Source organism: Eleutherodactylus coqui, chromosome 3 (assembly GCF_035609145.1).
Source record: "Eleutherodactylus coqui strain aEleCoq1 chromosome 3, aEleCoq1.hap1, whole genome shotgun sequence".
In the NCBI taxonomy this organism is placed as follows: Eukaryota; Metazoa; Chordata; class Amphibia; order Anura; family Eleutherodactylidae; genus Eleutherodactylus; species Eleutherodactylus coqui.
Window position 1 is genome coordinate 204,727,494 of NC_089839.1, and position 17,533 is coordinate 204,745,026.

The 17,533-nt window shown below is 43.0% G+C and overlaps 1 protein-coding gene across 1 annotated transcript in view; it reads right to left on the reverse strand.

Annotated features, from left to right (window-relative positions):
- Nucleotides 1-2,486: 2,486 nt before the first annotated feature.
- BSN (bassoon presynaptic cytomatrix protein) overlaps nt 2,487-17,533 on the reverse strand; it is a 93,813-nt gene continuing 78,766 nt past the window's right edge. The window contains exons 7-10 of the mRNA XM_066596828.1: nt 17,006-17,134; nt 8,509-8,561; nt 7,956-8,027; nt 2,487-5,024 (exon numbers count right to left, since the gene is read on the reverse strand). Of these exons, the coding sequence (XP_066452925.1) occupies nt 8,521-8,561; nt 17,006-17,134 (170 nt within the window). The 3' untranslated portion in view covers nt 2,487-5,024; nt 7,956-8,027; nt 8,509-8,520. The remainder of the gene's footprint in view (nt 5,025-7,955; nt 8,028-8,508; nt 8,562-17,005; nt 17,135-17,533) is intronic.

Sequence of the window (17,533 nt, forward strand, 5' to 3'; positions counted from 1 at the left end):
TGGACTTTGCATTTCTCCCTGTTAACCCCTTAATGACATGGCCTATTTTGGCGTTGAGGACCAAGCGATTTTTGGTATTTTTCCATCTCCATTTTTCAAAAGCCATAACTTTTTTATTTTTCCATTGACACGGCCTTAAAAGGGCTAGTTTTTTGCGTGGGTGCCACTTTTGGGTACATAGGGACTATATCGTAAAACTTTTATTATTTTTTTTATGATAACAGGGAGAGAAAACGCATCAATTCTGACATAGATTTTTTTTTTTTTTACAGCGTTAATCATGCAGCATAAATGACACAATATATTTTTTCTGCGGGTCGTTACGGCTACAACAATACCAAAATTCTTATATTTTTTTTAGGTTTTTACACTTTTTTGCAATAAAAAGCCTTTTTTTTTGGAAATTTTTTTTTCTCTATAGCTGCATTCAAAGTCCTGTAACTTTTTAATTTTTTTATGTACGGAGCTCTATGAGGGCTTATTTTTTGCGAGACGAGCTGTAGTTTTTATTGGTACCATTTTGGGGAATGTACGGCTTTTTTGATCACTTTTATTGCATTTTTTACGCTTTTTGTCGTACAAAATAAAAAGCATGTTTAACTTTTTGTACACGTCGTTACGGACGCGTTGATACCCAATATGTGAGGTTAAAATTTTTTTACCTTTTTTATGCTAATATTAGAAAAAGCATAAAAAAGGGGTTTTTTTACATTTTTTTTGACATTTTTCTTTTTTTTACATTTTTCTTTTCTTTTTTTTACACAACTTGCAGCACTGTGCCTATGATCGCTGTGATAAGGCATGGCAAAGCTACTGCTCTGCCATGCCTTATCGCTTATACAGCGATCATAGGCATAGGCAATACAGGACGCCAGTGTCTGGCGTCCTGTTGCCATGGTGACAGTCCGGGCTCTCGTGATGTTATCGCGAGAGCCGGCCGGAGACACAGAGGGAGCGCGCTCCCTCTGTGAACTCTTTCCCTGCCGCGATCTACTTAGATCGCGGCAGGGAAGGGGTTAACAGCGGGGAGCGCATCTCCGTCTCCCCCCCGCTGTTGCTGCGGGACGCCGGTTGTGACTGACAGCCGGCTCCCGCTGCAGGATAGCGCGAGGTCAGTCATGATCTCGCGCTATTCCGATGACGTACCGTTACGTCCTGTTGCGGGAAGTACCAGGCTCCCAGGACGTACCGGTACATCCTGGGGAGGGAAGGGGTTAAATACCATTGTCAGTCTCTGCCCACTGTGCAAGCTTGTCTAGATTTTTTTGAATCCTCTCTCTCTTCTCTAGTGTTAGCTATCCCTCCTAGCTTTGTGTCAACTGCAAATTTGATCAGTTTCCCCTCAATTTCCTCATCTAAATCATTTCTAAAAATGTTGAACAACATGTGCCTAGGACAGAGCCTTGTGGTGCCCCACTTGATACATTCTTCCACCTGGATGTGCAGCCATTTATGACCACTCTTTGAGTAGATCACTCAGCCAGTTGTGAATCCACCTAACAGTTGCCTTGTCAATCCCATATTTGGTCATTTTTCCAATAAGTATGGTATCAGATACTTTGTCAGATGCTTTACTGAAGTCAAGATATACTATATCCACTGCATTTCGTTGATCAACCCAGTCCGTGATTCTGTCATAGAAGGAAATAGATTCATCTGGCATGACTTGTTTGGTACAAACCCATGCTGGTTCTGGTTAATTACTCCATTCTTTCCAAATACTTGCATACGTGCTGTTTAATAATTTATTTTTCTTGCTTTCTTCTTCTTATTTTCCTTCTTTTAGCAAAGTTCGACTTTTAGGTTTGCTCAACACTAATAATCATCATCAACAGTCCATCATCAGCAGTCGTCATTCTATATGTGAGCACTGTATGGACATATTATGTGGACACTATATGTGAGCACTGTGCGGTCATTTTATGTGGACATGTATGTGAGCACTGCATGGCCATGTTATATAGCCATTTATGTATTATATGGTCATATTATGTGGACACTATATGTGACTACTGTATGGTTGTGTTATGTGCACTCTATAGTATATATGAGCATTCTATGGCCATGTTATGTGGACATTATGGTAGCATTCAGGGAAAATACGAATCTGTATGTGTAGGCAGCTATGGAAATTGTCAGAACAATTTTCTATAGCTGATGGTGAGGAGCTACTTATTATCACCATCACCAGTCATCATATTCTACCATTATCAATATTAAAGCTGACTTTAGGGGATGGCAAAGTTGGCACTTGCTTAGGGTTTGCATTTCTTAAGAGGCCATGAGGATGGAGCCAGGGCCAGCTGAAAGTCCTACAATAGAGAAAACCATTTGGTTATAATGACTACCAACCATCTGCTCTGAGGAGCACATGGGGGGGGGGGGGCTTTTCTGCCCTAATATAGCGATCATGCTGAATTGAACCCCACTTTGGTGTCACAGATCCTCCTCTGAATGCGCCTCCGCCTGTGCGTTGGATCTCCCCAAATGTTCTCCTCTCCCCCTGATCACAGTGATGAGACCTGGAAGCAGAACCTTCATATCAAGTTCATTTTATTCTGCTGTGAAAGAAATATCTTGTAAGGGGTCAACCGATTACTGAGTACGACAGGGAATGTGACACAGCGAGCACTACGGGGAGACACGGCGTCCATGTACAGGTCATTGCACTTCACTGGAAACTTCATCATCTTAAATAGAATTTCATATTTTTTTATATATATATATATAACTTTCCCATCATCTCCCCCCTCCCCCAACAAAGCAGAAGTGAGAGTCGCTCCAGAGGGTCGTTACTTCTTGGAAGACGGGAACGAGTCTGGAGACAGCACCTTCCTAGGTGTCACTCGCAGGCCACTGATGGCCATGATGTCGCGTCCTCTACGTCTACAGAAGTATAAAATGTTAGCATGGCGGATAGGCGGTTGGGCGTGGCCCCACCACAGCGGCTGCTGCTTGTAGCCTTAGAATTTTTTTGTCTTTTTCTAGTAATTTCTTCATCACTTTCTACTATAGGGACATTTACACGCTGTACAGGTATATATACAGTACGACTGGAGGAAAAGCCAGCGACAACATTACCGACAACTGCAAATGGCAACTAAGCCGATCATTACTAAGAGCTCCTGCGTGCACCCTGCATATCACCTACACCCCAAAATCCGCAGGACAAGGGTGAACTTTAAGGTGAATGAGGCCACACAGTCCCCCATGGATCGCTGATATGTACGACTGCCTGAGCTCTCACTAATGCCTTGTGATATCCTACATTCATCACAGTGGCGGGCATCTGACTGCGCAACTGATGAGACCAATTCTGGAGACCAATTCTTAGCTGGGGGATACAATGGGAATGATGTCTCTGTGCTGCTTTCTTACTATTCCCAGCATCCAGTGCTCTACTAATTTCTCCTCGCCACTGCGTCGTATCGACATTACCGCAACTTTCTATGGCGATTGGGTCTCCAGATATGTCTGGCCTTGACCTCCACTCACCAGCGCTCATTATATGAACCCTGTAGTCATCCCGTCGTCAGCGGCCGTCATGCACTTTGGACTTTTCATTCACTCGTCTTTCCTCGTTCTTTGACCACCGTCCACAACGAGTGCGTACATTGGCAGATGGAGGGGGGATCCTAAACTAGGGACACACAGGGAGATACTCAGGGCAGATTCTGTCCTAGCATGAATCTACCATTGTTAAAAATGAGATGAAACCGTGCACAGTACAGAGTAGCGAGCCATGCATCAGGACAAGACACAAGTCGTACAGGCTATATGGCTACTAGCCTTTGGCAAAATCCTTATTGGAGTCAAACATGCCACTAACATCATACACACAGGGCTATAAACATATCAATCCAAGGGTCACAGAGTCAAAGAAACCCATATACATAAGAACATTGAAATGCTGATAAATATGGACACGGCATCGACCTCCACTCCCCCCCTCCCAGCCCCCAGATCAGTTGCATAGACAATTAGACATGATCATTGAATGAATGGAAGCGCCAATGGATAGACCAGTGTCAGCTCTGAGCATGCTCAACAGGACAAGCGGACACGGGAGCAACGTTTACAATACTGGAGCAGTTCAGGATGGGGATGACTTGTTCCATAAGGGCGCATGCGGCAGAAGGGCAGACGCTCGGTTGTGTGTGAAGACCGTCTCTCTGAGCATGCCCGCTGGAGATGGCTTAGGACTTGAAGTGCACAGTTTGTTCGTCTTTAGAAGAGAGAGGCGGGAGGTGGCGCTCCTGCCGTCTTGTGCTCTTTTTGTCTGCTCTCTATTGCTTCTAGAGAAACCCAATGCGTGAAACCGATCACGAAGGAAGAGAAGAAAAAGTAATAGTGACGAAGCACAATAAATAGGAAAAGCAAAATAAATAATGAGGTATATGATAAAAAAAACAACAAACTGGGATGTTAAGGCTGCTGAAACCCAACACAGAAGAAACGCGACAGATGTGAAAACCGCCGTTGCAGCGGCTAATTGATGGCTTACTGATCAGTGACAGATATGTCTGGCCGCCGTTTTATTCTTGTAGGAGGCGGCCAATCAGCACACTGCCTCTCAGAGTCCTATGGCCTCATGCTTCAGTAGGTGAACAGTGACCGGTCCTCACGTCCTCCTCTTAGATTTGGTATTTAATGGCCCCCCTGACGAAGCGGGAGCCTGGGATACCGCGCCTCAGAGATGGAATGATGCCAGAATGTGGAGCTTGTAACTCCAAGCCCTATAATCAAAGCTCTGGGGTGGAGATCTCAGGAAGATACATGAAGGGATACCATGTGCCAAATCCTGAACTCTGAGTCTAAGATCTAGGAGAGAAAATAGAGAATGCCTGCCCGGCTGAGAGGTCCTGTCCACGGGGCGCCCCCCTATCACTGCTCACTGGGGGGTTGTTCCTTGTGGCAATGTGTTTGATCCAGGCTCTTCAGGGAGAGGTCCATCATGTCCTCCCACGGGGTCACCTCTCCCAATAATCCAGCAGTGACCGGGCATTTACATCCCCTGCAGAAGACTGAAAGAAAACAACAGGTTAATTGTGCGCATCATGGGAAAATGACATTGAGAACATTACACGGAGACCCACGACAACACTAATGGGGCACGCTGTGCAATGGAACAGTCCTGAATCTGGTCCCAGGGCACTGGATTATAGGATATATAAGACATTGCAAACACAACATGTAGAACACAAGAACACAGGATACTGTATACAGGACACTGGATCGTGGAACATATAGGATACTAGATCACACAACGTGTAGGCCACTAGAACATGGGATACACAGGACAATGAATTATATGACATACAGGACACTGGATCACAGGATATGTAAAACACTGGATCAAACAACACGAAGGACACTGAAATACTGTATACAGGACACTAAATCATGGAACATATAGGATACTAGATCATACAACGTGTAGGACACTGGAACATGGGAAACACACGACATTAGATTATACGACATAAAGGACATCACGAGATATCCAGAAACACTGTATAGGACACTCGATCATAGGACATACCGAACACTGGATCATGCTAAGCTAAGAACACTGGATCATACGATATACAGGACACTGGATTATGGGACATTCAGGCCACTGGATAATAGGCTATATAGGACAGTAGATTACAGGATATATAGGACACTAGATCATGGAATATACAGGACATACAGGGGTGCTGATAAGTCTTTGGCTTTGTGTTCTTTTTTTGTTTCTATGGTAACGAATGTTACATCACATGAAAGCCTTATGTGTCTAATATATGTTTCAAAATGTTGTGTTTGTAGCTTATGGCAACAGTGATCCAGGCACGCAGGAAAACAAAATGGCGGAGTCTAAGGCGATATTCACAGCAAATGAGAGCAGAGGAGTGATAAAATTCTTGTTTCTGCAAGGAAAGTCCGTGAAGGATATTCATGGTGATATGTCGCAGACATTGGGGGATCAATGCCCTTCATATTCTACAGTTAAGAACTGGGTTGCCAAATTTAAAACGGGCCACTTCAGCACCAATGATGAGGAACGTCCTGGACGACCGAGAGAGGTTGTTGTTCCGGAGATCGTCGATGCTGTGCACAACCTCATACTGGAGAATCGGCCAATTTCAGCTAAAGGAATAGCAGACATCATGGGGATTTCTGGTGAACGTGTTTGTGTCATTATCCATAAACATTGGAACATGAAGAAGCGATCTGCAGAGTGGGTCCCCAAATGTTTGACAACAGATCAGAGAAGCATGCGAGTGAAAACTTCCCGGTCCATTTGTCAGCGTTTCCGGACTGATAAGAACTTCCTGGATCGACTGGTGACTATGGATGAGACCTGGACTTATTTGTATGACCCTGAAACCAAGGCGCACTCAAAAGAGTGGAGGCACTGTGGTTCTCCTCGCCCAAAGAAGTACAGGGTGCAAAAATCAGCCACTAAGGTGATGGTGTCTGTGTTCTGGGATAAGGAGGGCGTGCTGCTAGTGGACTACCTTCAAAATGGTTCCACCATCAATGCAAGGTATTACATTGAACTTTTGGACCAAGTGAAGGCAGCTCTGAAGGCCAAAAGGTGCGGCAAGCTGTCCAAAGGAATCTTGTTCCTGCAAGACAATGCCTCCGCTCACACTGCACAAGCGACCACGACAAAACTGGTGGAGCTAGGCTTCCAGCTGGTTTACCTCCCACCCTATTCACCAGATCTAGCTCCCTCCGACTATCATCTGTGTCCAAACCTGAAGAAACACCTCAAGGGTACCAAATTTCACACCATTTCTGATGCCATGGCTGCTATGGATGACTGCTTTGAGGCACAACAGAAATCCTTCTTTTTGCAAGGCTTACAGAACTTGGAATACCGATGTAAGAAGTGTGATGGCATCAGTGGAGAGTATGTGGAATAAATATAAGGTTTCATCTTCCTATCTCGTTTCTTTCTGGGTAAAGCCAAAGACTTATCAGCAGCCCCTTGTACACATACAAGACACTAGATCAGACAGCATACAGGACGCTGGATAATGGGATGCATAGGACATTGGCTCATACACATGCAGGACACTGGATCACAGGATATATAGGAGACTGGATCACACAATATGTAGGACACTGGAACATGGGATATACAGGACACTGGGTCATGGAACATGTAGGATGCTAGATCACACAATGTGCAGGACACATGGGATACACAGGAGAGTGGATTATACAACATACAGGACACAGGATCATAAAATATACAGAGCACTGGATTATGGTACCAATAGGACATTGGTAAATATAGGACACTGGATCATAGGACATACAGGACATTGGATTATAGGCTACATACAGCAGTAGATCACAGGACATATAGGATACTGGGACATAGGATACAGAAGATACTGGATTCTATGACATGCAGGGCACTGGATTTAGGAACATGCAGGACACTGGATTACAGGCCATATAGGACACTGGATTACAGGCCATATAGGACACTGAATTACAAGCCATACAGGACACTGGATAATAAGATATACAATACACTGGATTATGGTACCAATAGGACATTGGTAAATATAAGACACTGGATCATTGGACATACAGGACACTGGATTATAGGCTATATAGGGCAGTAGATCACGGGACATACAGGACACTGGAACACAGGACACAGGATCGTATGACATACAAGACACTGGATTACAGGCCATATAGGGCACTGGATCATAAAAAAACAGAACACTGGGTTATGGGATATACAGGGCAACGAAACATGGGATATACAGCATACTCGTCACTGTCATGTAGGGGCTTATTTTCTAAGCTGTGTCAATGGTCTCTGGGACAAAAACAACAGAAGCCATTTTTAATCCGTGACTCTGATGTCTTCTCTTCGGGTCTCCATATTGCAAGGCTTCCTGCCCAGCTTGGCTCATGATTCCATCTTATACGGAAATACTCACTTTTATACTCAGAGTCCAACGTTGCAGTCATTTTTTATCATGATTCTTCATATCTCCCTTCAGATCTCCACCCTGCAGCAGGAAGAGAAAGGATAATGAGACCCTGGAGACCACCAAAAGGAATGCAGCGAGGTCATGAAAGAAATAGATGGCTCATGCACAAGCTGTACGGCTCATACACATGATTTACAACTATCTGATTAGTGGGGATCCGACCACTGTGACCCCTGCGAGAAAAGGGCAGGGGACATTGAATATTACTGTTGCTTAGCTTACTAGTGAGCAGAATACCCAAGTCCTTCTCTTATTCTAAGCTCCATCCATAAGTGTAAAAAGCAGTAGAAGGGATCTAAACACCCACCAAGAGGCTGACCACAGTACCCACCTTATAAACTACACCACTCGACCCCTGTCCTACAGCTGTCTGCACTCCCTCCTCACCTTATAATACCCATACCACGTATGATCACTGGGGTATTCTCCTAGTTACCCGGAGGAACATATTCTGAGCAACACCAACAAAATGTGTCATCAGAGCAGGATGGAGACTCACCTCTGATCGCGCTCACCAAAATGAGGAGAACTTCTTGCCGAATGCAGACACCGCTGAAAACAGAGAAAGGAGTAAGGTGAAATACTAAAGATCAGGACACATATGTTGTGTGGAGATGACGTGTACAGAAATACACGGGTGCGGACCATGTTCTCTTATTATTACTTGTGAGAATACAGCAAAATCAGATGTCATTTATCCCAACTTATGAGCTGCTAGCTGACACAGAGCAACCAGAATCACTGCTAAATTTGCCCACTCGGGTTCTCCATACAAACTTTATTGTCACCAACACGTAAGGATGAAGAGCAGATACATAACAACCACGGTAGGACAGACCTCTCACATGTCATACCATACAGAATACTACGTGTAATACTTGTCATTCCATGTACCATACACCAGTCATACTACATATCAGACTACAGCATTGAGTCATAGAATGGTAGAGTTAGAAGGAACCTCCAGGGTCATGGGGTCCAGCTCAGTGCTGGATTTACTAAATCATCCCAGACAGATGTCTGTCCAGCCTCTGTTTAAACACTTTCATTGAAGGAGAACTCCCTACCTCCAGTGGTAACCTGTTCCACTCATTGATCACCTTCATTGTCAGAAAGTTGTCTCTTTTGTTTTTATTCAATAATTCATCAAGATATTTGACATTTTTTGCAAACATAAACATACATTTCTAACGCCCTTGCCTCTTACCCTTCCACCACCCCTCCCTCTCTCTCGCATTCCCACCTGTTAAATCAGGATGTAACATCATATACATCCAACATAGTAGGTGACAGTTATTTCAGTCATTACACAGTGTCCTTAGATGTAAAGAGTGTTTGTTCTTGGTATCTAGTAGTGTAATCTTCTCTTCTAGGGGGCATGAGGAGTCAGCCTGTAAGATTCTGTCAAGCACATACGTACAGCATTTGACCCATATGATACATTTACTAAATTATTCAATTTGTATTTCCACTACAACCCATTGTGTCAGAGCAGATACATAACACTCATTCTTAGGTTGGGACATCTCTATAATCTAGTTGTTAACCATTAATCTCCGGTTTGCCACTCCAGGTGCACCCAGTCATTTCCCCCATATATTGTCATATTTGTGGCCAGCATTTCTTTTGAAATATACGAGTATTGTCCCTAGTCTTCCACCAAGTTTTATGTATGAGTGAAAGCGTGGGGAAGATGCAAGCATTAAGCTCAAAACAGTGTCTTTCCAGGGCTTCGAGTACGTGCATTCCATCAAAATAATTTTTAAGGATTTGGAAGTAGAAAGTTGTTTCTAATATCTAATTTGTGTCTCCTCCCTTTCAGTTTCATCCCATTGCTTCTAGTCTTTCCTTGTGCAAATGAGAATAGGGCTGATCCCTCTGCAGTGTGACAGCCCTTCAGATATTTGTAGACAGCTATTAAGTCTCCTCTCAGCTTTCTTTTCTGCAAGCTAAACATTCCAAGATCCTTTAACCGTTTCTCATAGGACGAGTTGCAGACCACTCACCATCCTGGTAGCTCTTTTCTGAACTTGTTCCCGTTTGTCGATGACTTTTTAAAATTTGGGTGCCCAGAACTGGACACAGTATTCCAGATGAGGTCTGACCAAGGAAGAGTAGAGGGGGACAATTACCTTGTGTGATCTGGACTTTTTGCTTCTCTTAATTCCTCCCAGAATTGTGTTTGCCTTTTTCACTGCTGCATCACATTGTTGACTCATGTTCAGTCTATGATCTATTAGTATACCCAAGTCTTTTTCACATGTGCTCCTGCTTAGCTCAATTCCTCCCATTCTGTATGTGCTTTTTTCATTTTTCTTGCCCAGATGTTCGACTTTGCATTTCTCCTTGTTAAATACCATTCTATTAGTCGCTTCCACTGTTCAAGCTTGTCTAGATCTTTTTGAATCCTCTCTCTTCTCTAGTGTAAGCTATCCCTCTTACCTTTATATCATCTACAAATTTGATCAGTTTTCCCTCAATGTCCTACTCTAGAAGTCAGGCTCACAGGCCTGTGGTTTCCTGGGTCCACCTTATTCCCTTTTTTGAAGATAGCGACAACATTTGCCCTTCTCCAATCTTTTGGGACTTCTCCTGTTCTCCAAGAATTTTCAAAGATTATGGCGAGTGGTTCAGCAATTACCTCTACTGCTTCCTTCAGTACCCTAGTATGTAATTCATCTGAACCTGGAGTTTTGAATTTATTTAAATTAGCTAAGTGTTCCCTCACCATCTCTCTGCTTATAGCTAGCCTGCATTCTCTTATTCCCCCAATAGCACAGAGAAGATCAGCTGATGTTTTATTTACTTTATGAGAGAAAACAGATACAAAATAGGAATTTAAAAGTTCAGCTTTCTTAACATAATTTTTAACGAATTCACCATTTTCATCCTGTAAACATCCTATAGCATTTTTGAATTTTCTTTTGTTTTTGACACACCCCTGAAATCCTTTTTATTGCTTTTGGCTTTTTTTGCAAGCTTCAAATCATTAGCTTTTCTGATACTTGCCCTATAGTTTCTGCAGTCTGCATTATATTCTTTAAATATGCCCATCTCTTTCCACTTGATAAACATATTTTCTTCCTTTTTAACATGTATTTAGGTTCTGTTCATCCATCCTGGTCTCTTTAAATGCTTTCCATTCTTCCTTCTTGTTAACAATTATGCTTTGAGAATCTAATTTCCAAATATACCCCAACCTTCCTGGACATTTCTGTCCTTAAGAACATCCAGTTATTGGATCCTCTTTCTGAGTTCAATAAATCTGCCTTTCTGAAATCCAATCTGGAGTTCTGAGTCTTCGCTAGTCTTTCTCCCCTTGTTATCCAAAATGTAAGGATAGCATGATTGCAGCTTCCTAAGGTCCCGGCCACGCTTCCTTCCTCAACCACTTCCTTCCTGTTGGTAAGAATTAGGTCCAAGTTTGCAGATCTCCCTGTTTTCTCTTCTACCTTCTGGAAGATAAAGTTGTCAGCAAGAGCGGATAAGAATTTGTTAGATCCATTACTTTTGACTGAGAGAGATTCCCAACAAATGTCTGGATAGTTAAAATTATCTATGATCACTATGTCATATGTTTTTGAGAACTTGGCCATCTGATGTAGAAAAGGTTCCCCTATATCTTCTGCTTGTCCCAGGCGGCCTATAGTAAATGCCTACAATGGTGTCCTTTCTGTAGTTTCTACAGAACTACCATGCTCTGAAGCGTAAATCTCTGTGGAGATGAATGTTTTCCTAACAAGTAGCACAATACATTCTCCCCTTTTTTATAGGTCAGTTTCTTATAAATAAGTTGTATCCTTCAAGCCTTGTATTCCAATCTTGTGTATAATCCCACCATGTTTCCGTGATGCCTATGACATCATATTTCTCTTCCTGTGTTAGGAGCTCCAATTCCCCTTGTTTGTTTCCTATGCTCTGTGCATTTGTGTAGAAACATTTTAGTTTGTGATCGGTGTCTCTTGCCCCTCTACTTTCCTTCTGAATTTGTTGTATTTGTTCTTTCTTTCTACTTCTAATAGCAAGGTTCTCAATTGTATTCATTAGCTGTATATTTTTACCTGGCCTTTCACTTCCCTTCCCATATTGTTCTAGTTTAACCCCTTAGTGACAGCCATATCGCCGCTACCTCCCTCCATACAGCGCGGGTGTCAGCTGTTTATTACAGCTGACACCCGCGGGCAATAGCCGATCTCGGCTATTAACCCTTTAAATGCCGCTGTCAATTCTGACAGCGGCATTTAATTCCCCGCACGGCCCCCCCGCGGTGAGATCGGGGGAGCTGTGCAGGTGTCATGGCAGCCGGGGGCCTAATGAATGGCCCCAGGGCTGCCTTAACAGACTGCCTATCAAGCATCCACACAGGGTGGCTTGATAGACTGCCTGTCAAAAAGCAGTATGACGTAATGCTATAGCATTACGTCATACTGCAGGAGCGATCAAAGCATCGCATGTTAATGTCCCCCAGGGGGACTTCAAAGTAAAGTAAAAAAAAAAATCAATAAAGTTTTTTTAATTGTTAAAAAAAAAAAGTTATAAAAGTTTAAATCACCCCCCTTTTGCCATATCTATTATTAAAAAATCTAAATCATAAAATAAAAATATGTATTTGATATCGCCGCGTCCATAAAAGTCCGATCTATCAAAGTTGTGCATTATTTTTCCTGCACGGTGAACGCCAGAAATACACTTTTTTAGTTACCAGAAAAAACGCAATAAAAAGCTATCAAAAAGTCGTATATATTCCAAATTGATACTATTGGAAACTTCAGGACATCCCGCAAAAAATGAGCCCTTGCTCAACTACGTCAACGAAAAAATAAAAAAGGTATCGCGCGCACAAAATGACCGCAGAAAATAATTGAAAAAAATTTAATATCTTTAAAAAAAAATAAAAGTACTACAGCAAAAAAAATACTATACAAGTTTGGTATCGTAGTAAGCATACTGACCCATAGAATAAAAATATCGGGTCGTTTTTGTTCCAGTTTGTGCGCTGTAAAAACAGGACGCACCGAAAGATGGTGGAATGTCGTTTTTTTCCATTTCTCTCCGCTAAGAATTTTTTAAAAGTTTTTCAGTAAATTATATGGTACAATAAATAGTGCCATTGAAAAATACAACTCATCCCGCAAAAAACAAGCCCTCATACAGCGACGTCGATGGATAAATAAAGGAGCTACGATTTTTTAAAAGGGAGTAGGAAAAAACAAAAATGGAAAAAAGCAAAAAAGCTCCGTCACTAAGGGGTTAAAGCTCTCCTGATGAGTGTAGCAAGGCACCTGCCAAATATATGCACACATTATACACCTGGTATACCATGCATCGCATATTATGATATCATACCATGTATCAAACACCTGTCATGCCATGTATTACACAGGCATTATACAATGATCATACCATGTATCCCATATCATACAGTTGTCATATCATTCCTTACATACTACATATCATGCAACTGTTATACTACATATCAGTCACATCATACCACATATCATACCATGTATCATACAGCTGTCATATCATACAGTATATCAAACATCTTACAGCTGTCATACCATGTATCATACATCATACATATGTCATACCACATATTATACAGCAGTCATATTGCATATCAAATGTCATACAGCAGTCATATCGTATGTCACCAATCCCATAACAGCCTTTACCATAGGTTGAAACTTACAGTTGAGACCCTTAAAAAGTAACTTTTATTGATATGTAATAAAATATATTAGAGTAGCAATGAATTAAAAAGATCAGAGTCTTCATGTAGTGTGAGTTAATATATAATACAATAGACAAAACCGGTCTAAGGCTGGACTCACATGGGCATCAGCGTTTTTGAGTTCGCCCGCTGGTGACGTTAAAAAGCATGGATGGGCGCACAAATCTTACGTTTGTGTACTTGTTCAGATGGCCCTGGCCCGGCGCATATACACTGAGGCCACAATGCCTTTGGGCGGAGGGGAGACAGTTTAGCTTTGCTAAGCTGTCTCCGTCTTCCCACCCCCTCGCCATCTCTCTGCAAGGGGAGGAGACGGGACAGGGCGGAAGCTAGTGTGCTAACCTCCCGCCCCCTCTACACCCCTTGTCGCAGTTAGCAATGGGAGGAGGTAGGACAGGGGTCGATCGTAGCTCCACACCCTCCCATTGCAAAAAATCAGCAAGGGGCAGAGAGGAGCAGCAAAGGGGGTGGGAGTTTAGCAGTTATGCTGCTAAACTCCCTCCTACCTCCCTTCTCCATAAAAGCGCCCAGCCGAAATGCACTATCTTGGTCGGCCCGGTGCTTTTACGCTGCGGAAATACGCCCATGTGCATTGATGCATTGTAAACCAATGCATCAGAGGGGCAGCATATATCAGCCGGGCGTGAAAGTAAAATGAAATAAACCAATATATCAAGAATTAAATAAATGTGAATGAATTACTTAATAATATATCAGAATTTGGGATGTCCTGTGCAGGACGGGATTTGGTACATATATGGGAGGATGACATTAACATTTGTATGCAGGCAATTGTAGCATAGTTTCAGTGCCTTTCTATGGCCTTTGCGGTATATTTAGGTCCCGTTTTATTACTGGGAATTCCAAACTCTTTAAGATACTAAGTGCATTTGATGTGCATATGGGAACACAACACTAATATTTTTGTGCAGTTATTTGCAACACATTTCCAGAGGGTTTTCTGCAGCCTTTGTGGTTTATCAGCTACTTTTCTGCTACTGCACATGTGTGTAGTGGCCCTGTACATGCTTTCCTGGCCCCCTCCATAATGTCATACATATATGTCTTATGTAGATGCTCTGTGCAAAACCGTCTTGTCATTCTGTTATGTGTATTGCACAGCTGCAGCAAATGAGAGGTTAATGTCTGCAAAGTGGGAGCTGACTGTCTGTAAATGTATGAATTTATGTCCTGTCACGTGGTATGAGAGAGGCTATAAATGTGAGTGACTGAGTGCGGGAAAAGAGTCCGAGTCTTTCATCTTCTGGAGCTAAGAGAAAGTAAAGCACAGAGGCACATGAGGGCACCTTCAGCCCTCATGTGTTGAAGATGGAAGAGAATGAGAGATTTCCCGACTGCAAGGATCAGCATTAGCAGTGAGTGAGCCCACCCCAGAGAGAGAGTGTGAGCCAGTCCTAAGTTTTTTTACTCAAGGTCCAGTGCAGAAGTACTCTTTCTGTGTTCAATTGTTCACGCCCAAGCGTCTTGCAGTCTGGGATTGCTGGGTGGAGGTACGCGTCTACAATTGTCACACACACAGGCATCCTGAAGTCTGGGATTGCTGTGTAGAGGTACTCATCTTCAAGTCTGTCTGCATATATCTATAACTCTACCTACACTTGGAATACTGTCTATTTTGCCTTGTATTGTTGGAGTTGTTATCTAGTAAAGTTATTCCAGGTCCTGACTGTTCCCAGGTACCTGAGGTACTCTATTCCTGTCTGCGGCTCATTTATTTTCCTCCAATGTTCATGCCAGTGGATACCGGAATGGTGGCGTCACCCGTGACAACCGCAATCCCTGTTCTACCATCTATTGGGCATCCTTATCCTAGGGGTGTCCGGAAGAGGCCCAGCTCTGCCCTGGCGTTGGCTGCGTGTGTCCCTCTGGGACAAGCCAGCATCGTGCCCTCCCAGCTCCTCAGAGTATGCCATGTGTCCAGGGTCAACCTACAGGGCGCTGCATGTGCAACTATTATGATGGTGTTTCTTAGATGACGTCCCATTGGCTGTTGCAAACATCTGCTGTGATTGGCTGTGATAGCAGTATGTCAGAGAAAGAATTCTGAGTCACTATGATATTATGTCATTGCATTGGCAGCATGGTTGCTATTGAACTCGCCTTCCACCTTTATTATTTAGAAGCTGGTCTTTAACTATAGCTCCTATACCCCTGATGACACCAGAGTTCTGGTGAAACATGTTGGGGGAGCTGGTCTTTTAGCACAGAGCCTCATGTAGTTTATCCTGCAAAAGCTCATCCAACCACTTGCCAAATCTTCAGTACATAGCAGTGCTGCATGGTAGTGCGCTCTATTTGCAGCAAGTGTTACAGTCGTGACCCTGATATTTGTGCATAATCAGCAAGCAGGATATTGTTTCTCTTAGACTGGTTTTGTCTATTGTATTACATTCAATCACACTACATTGTGACTCTGATCTTTTTAATTCATTCCTACTCTATTTCATTACATATCAATAAAAGTAACTTTTTAACCCCTTCCCGCTATAGAACGTACTTTTCTGCTACTGCACATGTGTGTAGTGGCCCTGTACATGCTTTCCTGGCCCCCTCCATAATGTCATACATATATGTCTTATGTAGATGCTCTGTGCAAAACTGTTTTGTCATTCTGTTATGTGTATTGCACAGCTGCAGCAAATGAGAGGTTAATGTCTGCAAAGTGGGAGCTGACTGTCTGTAAATATATGAATTTATGTCCTGTCACGTGGTATGAGAAAGGCTATAAATGTGAATGACTGAGTGCGGGAAAAGAGTCCGGGTCTTTTATCTTCTGGAGCTAAGAGAAAGTAAAGCATAGAGGCACATGAGGGCACCTTCAGCCCTCATGTGTTGAAGATGGAAGAGAATGAGAGATTGCCCGACTGCAAGGAACAGCATGAGCAGTGAGTGAGCCCACCCCAGAGAGATAGTGGGAGTTAAAAAGTAACTTTTTAACCCCTTCTCGCTATAGGATGTACAGTTACGTCCTGCAGGTTCCGTGTATGTATAAAAGAAGATCGTGTGGCAATCTCTCTTCAGACATCGCGGGTTCAGGCTGTTTATTATACCTGCCACCCGGCGGCAACAGCTGCAGATCACAGGGAGCTGTGCGGGTGTCACGGCAGCCGGGGGCCTTCTGAAAGGCCCCAGGGCTGTCTTGGCAGAATGCCTATCAAGCTGTCCCCTTGTGTGGCTTGATAGACTGACTGTCAGATCGCAGTATTCTTCTTCGCAGTATTCCTCTGTGCTGCTGCCTTACCCTCAGTCAGTTTGCCTGCTTGTTCAGCTGCACCTCCAGGTAGGATTTTGGATAACATGCTTTCACCTTCGGGTCCTGGCTGTCCTGGGGCCGCTCCTGTCGTGGTTGGCTTTGGCCCAATTTTTATACCTATTAAAGAATAAATCAAGATATGAAGTCCAGACCTCAAGTAGGAGAGAAGTGACAGGATTCAGTGTGCCACATATGATGTTCTTACCCGAGTGTTTATTATACTGCCCGAGTGGTTATTATACTGTCTGAGTAGTTATTATATTGATTGATGTGTTATTATACAGCCCACGCTGTTATTATACTGACCAAGTGTTATTAAACTACCTAAGCTCTTATTATATTCCCGAGGGGTTATTTTACTGACCAAGTGTTATTAAACTGCCTATTATAGTGCCCAAGTGGTTATTATATTGCTTGAGTGGTTATCATACTGCCTGAGCTTTTTTTTTATACCGCAGAGGTTATTTTACTGTCCAAGTGGTTATTATACATACCAAATCTTATAATACTGCCCGA